The sequence below is a fragment of the Balaenoptera musculus genome, chromosome 1 (assembly GCF_009873245.2).
Source record: "Balaenoptera musculus isolate JJ_BM4_2016_0621 chromosome 1, mBalMus1.pri.v3, whole genome shotgun sequence".
Classification (NCBI taxonomy): domain Eukaryota; kingdom Metazoa; phylum Chordata; class Mammalia; order Artiodactyla; family Balaenopteridae; genus Balaenoptera; species Balaenoptera musculus.
Window position 1 is genome coordinate 157,395,841 of NC_045785.1, and position 10,069 is coordinate 157,405,909.

The window sequence follows — 10,069 nt, forward strand, 5'->3', positions numbered from 1 at the left end:
CCTGAGAATGACGCCCAGAAACTGCCCGTCTAAGCCGGTGGCGTTCGCTGAGCCCGACGCGCACCTGCACCTGCTGACGGGGCAGAGCGGGACGGAGGGAGGACGTCCCTTAGTCCTACCCTCTGAGCTCTGGGAGACGAGGGCCTGGGCGTCGTCACCCACAGCAGCCGGAGCAGAGGGAGCCACCTAATGCCGGACTCAGGTCATGTGTGTCCCGGGTGCTCTGCCTCGGCGGATACCTCCGCAACTTCGAGCAGCCCAACCCCACTACGTTCAAAACTGTATTTATGGTTGTCACGGCGCACACCGAAAAGCTCGCTCCGCACCCCCAGAGCGCGCGAGGCCTCCTAGCCTGGAAACAAGCCCCTCCCAGCGCAGCTGTCGCCGCCGCCCGCGGGCTCCTTTCACTTTCTCACGGCCAAGTCCCCCAGAGGGGCGCCGCTGCCGCCACCGCCGCTGCGCCCTCCCGCCGACTCCGCCCGCACCGCCTGGCTACCAGCCCCGCCCACTCGGGCCCGCCCACCCCAACAGTTTCTGCCTGCGATTGGCACGCGCGAGCGGCAGCTCCGGTTCGCCCCTCCCATTGGCTGGGCCCTCTTGTCAGTCCTACGATTGCCCGCCACTGCCTCCGCCTCCCGGAAAAGCCGCCCTCCTATTGGAGGAGACTGCGTGCTGGGGGCGGGCGGGGAACCCGGTCCGGCCGCTTTCGGTCAATCGCAGCAGCCCAGCGCCGGGAGGGAGGGCGGCGGGGGGGGAACATCTGGCCGGCGCCGCCGCGTGCGTGCGTGGTGCGTCCCCCCGCCCCTCCCCCCGCCCCCCCCCCCCGCCCCCCGGCCCGGGCTCCTCGCTCGCTCCTCGCTCGCTCGCTCCCTCGCTGTGTCTGGCAGGCTGCGGCCGCCGCTGGGCTGCTGCCATGGGGAGCCGTTGAGAGTGGGGCCTCTTCGCTCCGCCGCGCTCCTCCGGCTGCCAGCGGGGGTGGGTGGGCGGGAGGGAGGGGGCAGGGGGAGCGGGCGACGGAGCCGGGATTGGGGGGCGGGGGGGCCGGGAGGGAGGGAGGGGGACCCGCGGAGGAGGAAGCCCACCAAGTCCGGCGGCGGCGGCGGCCGGGAGGCGGAGGACGCGGCGGCGGCGGGGACGCGGTGACTTAGGGCCGCTCCGTGTGAGTCCCGGCGCCGGCCCCCGGCCCCGACCCGGCGCCCCCTCCGGGCCCTGGAGGGCGGGGCGCCGGCTGTGCGGCCCCGGCCGGCGGGGCAGTGCGGGCAGGCGGGCGGGCGACCGGGCCCCGCGAGTGGAGTTAGTTTGTGCGGGTGGAGCTAGGGGTGGCGGGGGGCGCCGCAGCGGCGGGGGCCGGGTGCGGGGCCGGGCCGCCGCAGCTGCGGGTCGGGCGGGGTGCGGCCGGTGCAGCTGCGGCGCGGGGCGCGCTCCGGCCGGTGCAGCTGCGGCGGCGCCTCTCGGGGGCGGGGGGCGCGGGGCGGGGGCTTGGGAGCGGTGCAGCTGCACGGCGCCGGGACGGCCGTGGCTCCGGGGACCCTTGCAGCTGCGGCGGCGCCCGCGGGGAGGCCCCTCCCGGGCCGGGGCAGTTGCCGGGGGCTCGCGCCGCGGCGGCAGGGAAGCGGTGGCAGCCACCCTCCCCCGGCTTCTTACGACTTTTCTTTTGTTGTTGCCGTGACCCGGGTCTGTTTTCTCGTCTGTTGTTTAAGGTGTTTTCCTGCTGCACCGGCTCTACGCCCTCCACCTCCTTCCCTGTGGTTTAACCTTCCTCTTTCCCCTAGTGTTTTATGCACAGCCAACTACGTAAAGATTTGCATTTCTTACCCCCTCCCTGCTCCGCACCCCCACCCCCACCTCCTTGAAAAACAAAACCCAACCTCACAAAACCTCTCCGGACCTGAGGCTGCGAGGCGCAAAGGGGTTGATTTGTGGAGTGGGAGTCGCTGGCCCATTGCGGTGCTCCGGGCTCATTAATCTGTCACTCGCCCCCCACCCCACTGGGTAAATGGGGTGATTAATGTCTGATATATTGGAATGAGGCGAGGGCATTTGTACAGAATAGGTGGTGTGGCTGAGAAGGAATTTATCCCCAAAGAGTGCCTCCTGAAATAGGCATTCATAATTATGTCATTCATCTCGAAGTTAGAGAAAGTTGGGTTTGCGATTTGGGAAAGCAAGAAGCACAGGATAGAGACCTTGGTCTTTGTTACTCTTTATTTAACTCTTGGCCATGGTTTTCTAATGAGAACGGAGTGGTTATCACCAGGACTGTGACACTTGCGCCTCAGGCCCCAGCGCCTTTTCTGCTCCTCACTCCCACAAGAGTCTGTGGAGACTTCGACATTCACAGATGTCGCAGCCCCTTGCAGGGCACTGGTCAGGCCAGCCCGGGTTACGTTACAACTTCATCAGCCATTCGAAAAGACCCGCAAATCTAGCTAAAAAGTTCCCCAACTTGCTAGACCTGGCTTCCCACACCCCTTCCCCCTTTCTCCCTGAAAGGTTTTCTTGTGATCATGAACATTACAGAGTGACCCAAAAAAAAGATTGTTATGGGACACAGATCAAGGGGAAGACCAAGTTCTCTTTCTGAGCAGAAAGTCGGATCAGATACGCAGATGCAGCATTCATTTTAAGTGGCTGTAGCAGGTTGTATCTGTTTATTAATTTGCCTCATTGAACTGAAGTACTTTCCAGGATTTCAGAAAGTGCAGTTTCAGCTTGTTGATATTGAGAGTTGAAATTTGCATTAACTGGCAGGGTGAGAAATTTTACTGAGAAGGTAGTTTTAGATAAGTAGTTATATAAGAGTGAAATAATAAGGTGAACCAGGTTGAAGTAGTAGTTCTGAATAGTCTTACAACATTCTGAGACATGTATACCATTATCTCAGCAGAAAAAAAAAAAAATTGAAGTGCCATAATAATGTTGAAATGGGACTGGAGATGTCAAATGGGTTGGTTTAAAAATATCCCTAAGCTGCCTTTGAAACTAAACGTTGGAGTTGAATAAAAGTGAATCTGGATTTCCTGAATAGCACCGTGGCTTGAGTGTGCTGTCAGTATGTAAGCCAGTCCACCAACTTAAGACAGAAGTGTTGCTATTCCATAAATACAGTAGAACTCCATATGCTGAGTTTTTCAATTTCTTCTGTTAGAAAGTTTGGAAAAAAAGGGAGACTTTGAAGTATTTTGTTTATACTAACAGAAGAGAAAAGTTCTCCTAAGAAAAAGCTGGTGGCAGGAGTGTAGAGGAGTAGCATATGGCATTAAAAGGAGCACAGCTGGAGGTAGCATTTCCATCTGAACATGATGTCAGAGCAGCTGACAGCCTGCCATCCCTCAGCCTTTTATTCTAACACACAGACAGGGAGTTAGTGTGTGCGGATCTGTGGTGGAGAAGGTATCTCATTCCTCTCTAACATCATCTCCACTTTGCATCTGTCTCTTAGTCTGCTTTTTTTCCACCGATGTAACAGACCTGGAGCCAGCAAGACTCAGAGGAAAGGACTTAATCAGGTTTATGTGTCCTAAAGGTAGGAGTAGCAAGAGATTAGATTGAGCATATTTCTGTTTTGGTGTTTATTTAATTTAAAAAAAATCACATTACTTTTCTAATCCAGTTTAAGAATAAAATATGAACTTGAGTATTAAATGAACATCTTACTGGAGTTGAGAGTCTTGGGCTTGTTTAGTTTTAATTTTTATCCCTTTTGCTCGATCGGGTAAATAACTTTAATATACAGAAATATTTCAAGTTTTGAAATGTTAAGAAAGGCTTTGAAATATTGCTTTTTGAGATCAATTTGGATTAAAATCCTTTTTTTGTTGTTGTTGTTCACTGGTATTTAGATTTCTTTTGCTTTTGGAGTCGGGGGTGGGGGGGGGTGAGAAATAGTAAACTGTTTGGAATCCAGCATTCAAACTTACATGAGAAGATTTTTCTAGTTAAGAAGCTAGATTGTTGTGTAATTAATTCCACTGTGAAACTTTATTCTTCAAAACATTCAGCAGCACTACTGCAACATACAGCTGTAGTGCTTTTATAACCGAAGGTTTTTTTAAAAGAAAAAAAAAAAAAACTTTTGTCCCCAGGAGAATAGTTTGACTGGTTTCCTCATTTCTCTTTCAAATATATATTTAAGAGATCTTTTATTTCAGCATAACGATAATTATTTGCAGGAGTTTTTGTGTTAGCGACTAATTTAGAACTTGTAGATTTGAGCTGCCTGAATTGGCCAGACAGCTGTAATCGCACTCCTCTATTCTTAATCTCTTTATCTGGGCAGCAGCTGCCATATGGCCACAGTCAGCTGGATCAGATGTTTATAAGCTTCCTTCTTCGTCCCTCTCTGTCCTCTCAGCCTCCTAATTTGATCACGGCTACCTTGTGAGCTGCCCTCCAATCTTTATTTTTAGCCCTCTCAAGGATTAGGATTGATGTTAGCTGTGGGGCACTTAAAGTGATTGTATTGTAAGTCTTGGTTTATTCTAGCAGTGGCATCTTGCAGAATGTATTGGGTTAGGCTGAAAGTTTTAGCCCATCTTGGGCAAAGTGTAGAAGAAGCAGGGAAGTAATTTTTAAATATTAAATTAATATGTATCCATTCCCCAAATGCACTTTTTGAGATGGATGGTGTGGAACTTTGCTTCTGGTCATAGGAAAGGGGAAGTCAGGTTTAAGGAGTTGAATTTTGTGGTTGAATTTTGACCCTTTGTACATATGCGTCTCTCCTGCCTCCATTTTACTCTCTTTCACCAGAAAATGAGGGCAACAGTGCATATTTGAAAGAATAAAAGCTAGTGGGAAAACAAAATATATCAAATTATGTTGAAACAAAGTATTTTCTGTTGACTGAGGTATGGCAGGGTCAAAAGAATAGTTTCTCTTTTACTAGCAAGACTTTTTTTCTTCTTTTTTTGTATGTTGAACCTGTAAAGCTTTTGAGTTTCATTTGAATGTAATATGCCTTTATTTAAAAGTTTGCATTAATTTTAATATGGAACTCATTTTGCTTTGCAACAGATCAAAGTTTAGATGAGAATTTTCAGAGTTAAATAAAGCCCTTCTGGTTCTTAATATTCTAGATGTACAGATTTTACAAAGAAATATAACCATTTCTTTTTCTCAATTCATTAAAAAAAATTTGGATTTGTTCGTAGTAAAGATGATCTTTTCCATCTGTTGGTGTAGTTCCTTCTGATCTCATACATGTGTGCTATACCTGCAAATCTTAAGGCATTAACATCTGTTTTTATACACAGGGCTTTTGTTGTTTTAACACTCTGACTTTAAAAGTAAGTTGTTTGCTAATTTCTGGACTAATTATGCGATTTCATTTTTTTTTCTTGATTCAGCCAAATGTGCGTTTAAATTGTGCTTGCTAAGTGCAGTCAAGTATCAAAAGTAATAAAATAAAAAAGGATGGTTGAACAAGTTTTCTGAATCTTCCAGAATGTGTTTGGGACTTTTCTTTGTTCATTATTTGAGTTGTTCCCTTTGAAATTAAAGCTATTTTGTAGGTTTTGTAGGACATAATTTGATGATTAGAGTTAATTAAATTTCTTCTGAAAGAGACCTAAATTCTTACTCTCAGTAAGAGACCGTACTGAAATTAACGCTTTTAAAACTTGACTAAAAGTTCAAGGAAGGTGGAGATGCATCAGAGACTGTTTGGCTGGGGTAAGAAGTTTCAAAAGTGTACATTTTTCTTCTTGCATTTGGTTTTGTGTGTGTGATTTGGTAGTGCTTGGGTCATTAGCCTGATTAAAATTCAGGGACATGTACCTCCGTGGCCCAAGCTGATTTTTTTTTTTTTTTTTTTAAATGGGGACTAGAGCCTTGAAAAGTTGTTCCTAAGCAGGCTCTCATGAGAAATTTCTCTCTTCCCAGGTTATGAAGACAGTATGGAGTTTCCAGACCATAGTAGACATTTGCTGCAGTGTCTGAGCGAGCAGAGACATCAGGGTTTTCTTTGTGACTGCACTGTTCTGGTGGGAGATGCCCAGTTCCGAGCGCACCGAGCTGTACTGGCTTCATGCAGCATGTATTTCCACCTCTTTTACAAGGACCAGCTGGACAAAAGAGACATTGTTCATCTGAACAGCGACATTGTTACAGCCCCAGCCTTCGCTCTCCTGCTTGAATTCATGTATGAAGGGAAACTCCAGTTCAAAGACTTGCCCATTGAAGACGTGCTAGCAGCTGCCAGTTATCTCCACATGTATGACATTGTCAAAGTCTGCAAAAAGAAGCTGAAAGAGAAAGCCACCACAGAGGCCGACAGCACCAAAAAGGAAGAAGATGCTTCAAGTTGTTCGGACAAAGTCGAGAGCCTCTCTGATGGCAGCAGCCACATGGCAGGCGATTTGCCCAGCGATGAAGATGAAGGGGAAGATGAAAAATTGAACATCTTGCCTAGCAAAAGGGACTTGGCGGCCGAGCCTGGGAACATGTGGATGCGATTGCCCTCGGACTCAGCAGGCATCCCCCAGGCTGGCGGAGAGGCAGAGCCACACGCCACAGCAGCTGGAAAAGCAGTAGCCAGCCCCTGCAGCTCGACAGAGTCTTTGTCCCAGAGGTCTGTCACCTCCGTGAGGGATTCGGCAGATGTTGACTGTGTGCTGGACCTGTCTGTCAAGTCCAGCCTTTCAGGAGTTGAAAATCTGAACAGCTCTTATTTCTCTTCACAGGACGTGCTGAGAAGCAACCTGGTGCAGGTGAAGGTGGAGAAAGAGGCCTCCTGTGATGAGAGTGATGTTGGCACTAATGACTATGACATGGAACATAGCACTGTGAAAGAGAGTGTGAGCGCTAATAACAGGGTACAGTATGAGCCTGCCCACCTGGCTCCGCTGAGGGAGGACTCGGTCCTGAGGGAGCTGGAGCGGGAGGACAAAGGCAGCGACGACGAGATGATGACCCCCGAGGGCGAGCGGGTCCAGGTGGAGGGCGGCATGGACAGTGGCCTGCTGCCCTACGTCTCCAACATCCTGAGCCCGGCGGGCCAGATCTTCATGTGCCCCCTGTGCAACAAGGTCTTCCCCAGCCCGCACATCCTGCAGATCCACCTGAGCACGCACTTCCGCGAGCAGGACGGCCTGCGCAGCAAGCCGGCCGCCGACGTCAACGTGCCCACCTGCTCTCTGTGCGGGAAGACGTTCTCCTGCATGTACACCCTGAAGCGCCACGAGAGGACTCACTCGGGCGAGAAGCCCTACACGTGCACCCAGTGCGGCAAGAGCTTCCAGTACTCGCACAACCTGAGCCGCCACGCCGTGGTGCACACGCGCGAAAAGCCGCACGCCTGCAAGTGGTGCGAGCGCAGGTTCACGCAGTCCGGGGACCTGTACCGGCACATCCGCAAGTTCCACTGTGAGTTGGTGAACTCCTTGTCCGTCAAAAGCGAGGCGCTGAGCCTGCCCGCTGTCAGAGACTGGACCTTAGAAGATAGCTCTCAAGAACTCTGGAAATAATTTTATATATATATATAAATAATATATATATACCTATATATAAATAGATCTCTATATAGTTGTGGTACGGTCTAAAAGCAGTCTTGTTTCCTGGAACTGAAAGGTTGGGGTATTAACTTGTTTTTGCACTTTAGAATAGCATGAGAATCTCACTAATTTAGCATTCTGGTAAAAGAAACTTTAGAGCAAGTCGGAGAATAGAGAGGTGTTTTTTCTTTCTTTCAAGGGGGGTAGGGGAAGTAAGCCAATAAGAACCTTTGAAACAAATCGTCCTATCACAAAATGCTTTCCTAGGGCCTATTTTGTCAGCACTGCGGTGTCTTTTGAGCTCTTTTTTTCCCACCTTTTTTTTTTTTAAGTAGAAATTCCCTCCAGTTTTATTAGCCTCTTTATATGTCTCAAATTGCATGAATCTTTTCTGGCTGTTGGAAACCTGAATGCTTTTAGACCCAAATGGAAAATTTCTGAAATGCTGGATTATCTATTTTTAAACAAGCAGTTGACTTAAAACTTTCTGTGGCAACTTCTGGTTTTCTGACGGTTCCCAATGAGAGAAATTCTGAAAGTACACTGGGATCACTGGGACGCTGTCTTTGTGAAGGTTTGCTTGGGATGAAAAAGGATATTGCAGCTTCAGCAGTGTTGAACTGTGTGTTGAAAAATGTGAATTACTGTTATTGTATACTGTAATTGATTACATGGGCTGGGGGGGGTGTCAAAGGACTTGACAGGTTGTGTTGATGCTCTTAGTTGAGTCTTGAAAAGTAAATATTAACGCTACAGAAATGCATGAGTTTCAATATATTTTTTGTCTTTGTTTGCATTGTATAACTTTAACGAGTGAGTTTAAAATTATTTAATTTCCTTAGAAAAATAGCACCATTTGGAAAAAAAAAAAACCTGGTGTTATGAAGAACGTTAATGCACTGTTTTTATTTTATATAATTTAAATTGACTTTCCCACTGTCTTTAAGTTGAAACTGTTAAGCTGAATAAAAACTTAAGCTGCAAATTGATAACTTCGCTACATAACAAGGAAAATATAAATGTTTACAAACGGCTTAAAGATTTGCATGTGCAGTGTGCATTTTATAACAAAACTTCTAATTGCACAAAACCCAGGCCAGCTCAAAGTTTAGATGTACACATTTACCCAGTTGAGCGTTTTTAGAGTAACTACTGCACAAATTGACAATAGGTCATTCTCTTTTTTTGCTCCCCTTTTCTTTTTCTCCCCTTCTTCCTTTCCCTCCCTTCCTCCTTCCCTCCTGCCCCTCCCCCATCCCCCTCCCCCCAAACTCATGAAAAGATTCTATGGACTGAAAAAGCCCCAGGCTGAAAGGACTGGACTGCCTTGATTGACATGGGGAAGGGGGTTAGTAGACTATGTGTATCGCGGCAGCAGAGGCTGCAGCCCAACGTGTGGTTTTAATGACCAGCACGCAGGGCAAAGCATTTTGCACAGTGTTTGTTTTCCTGTCTTGCACTTACAAATAAGGTCTATGGGAGTAGCATGGAAAACGTTTGCTGTTTTTCCCTTTTTTTTTTTTTAATTGCTTTTGTTTAAAATTTGATCGCCTTAACTACTGTAAACATAGCCTATTTTTGTGCTTAAGATACTGAATGGAAAACTCCATTGTGTGTTGCTGGACTGTTTTGGAAATATTTGGTCAAATGTGTGTTAATTTGGCTGTAATGGCATTTAAAGCAAACAAACAAACAAAAAAAAGCTGTGAAAATGGCCTTGGAGCATTATCTTTAGTTACTTGAAGAGTTTCTAGTTTTTTTTAAATACAGTTTATGTTGAAATAATTTTTATTAATTTAGAGAAGACAATCAATGTCTGTGAGAAAACGGACTTTCTTTTGGATTTTCTTTTTGTGGTCATTGTGAGTGATTGCTTTTTCCTTTTATTAGTTTCACATTCTTCCTTTGTTCTAAAACTTAGACTGACATCTAGCTTTGACAATCATAGTATGTTTTATTTTCCTGAGGGGGGAATAACTTATAATGCTGTTTAGTTTTGTACTATTGGTGTGTTGGTGAATTTTTAAACTGTGTGCTAACTGCAATAAATTATATGAACTGAGAATTTTTGTGCGTTTTTTAAATTGTGATTGTGTCCTACATAGATCCTAAATATGTATCATACATGGCATCTTTCTTTTTAATACCAGTTCTGTACAGAGCTTATGGATTATTAGAATGCCTTAAATCACTCAAATGTAAGTGTGCAAAACATTTTGCTTCTAGTCATTTAAGAAGATACTAAATGCACATTTTAAAAATGTGACCCATTTTCTATAGCCTAGATCAGGAATGTTAAGGTAACTCTCTAGAAATTTGTGAATCTGTGAAACCTCAAGTTTCATAGATTTTTTGTAATATGCTGTACAACTACTAATCCGTACACCATAAGTCATATTTTCATGGGTAATTTTATCCGAAGTTGATTGGTCAAATCTATTCTTCTGTGTTCTGGTTTAAGTGGAAAATTGAAGGAGACCGGATGTCTTAATTTGGAAAACTGCTTGGCTAACGACTGGAATTCTAGGCAATCGAATTAGCAGGCATTCGACTGTTCAAGAATAGCTGTATACGTC

The 10,069-nt window shown here is 46.6% G+C and overlaps 1 protein-coding gene across 7 annotated transcripts; it reads left to right on the forward strand.

The window, feature by feature from the left end:
* The first annotated feature begins 769 nt into the window (after positions 1 to 769).
* Positions 770 to 9,558, forward strand: ZBTB18 (zinc finger and BTB domain containing 18). Of its 7 annotated transcripts, none has more exons than XM_036867480.1 (3): positions 1,047 to 1,159; positions 3,443 to 3,526; positions 5,884 to 9,558. In XM_036867480.1, exons 2-3 carry the CDS (start codon positions 3,514 to 3,516, stop codon positions 7,464 to 7,466), a joined length of 1,596 nt encoding a protein of 531 aa, XP_036723375.1. In that variant the 5' UTR covers positions 1,047 to 1,159; positions 3,443 to 3,513; the 3' UTR covers positions 7,467 to 9,558. The 7 variants fall into 7 exon arrangements, with proteins under 7 accessions (XP_036723358.1, XP_036723375.1, XP_036723389.1 ...); XM_036867486.1 differs by lacking the exon at positions 1,047 to 1,159 and adding an exon at positions 1,498 to 1,992; XM_036867473.1 differs by lacking the exon at positions 1,047 to 1,159 and adding an exon at positions 2,016 to 2,640.
* Positions 9,559 to 10,069: the final 511 nt, after the last annotated feature.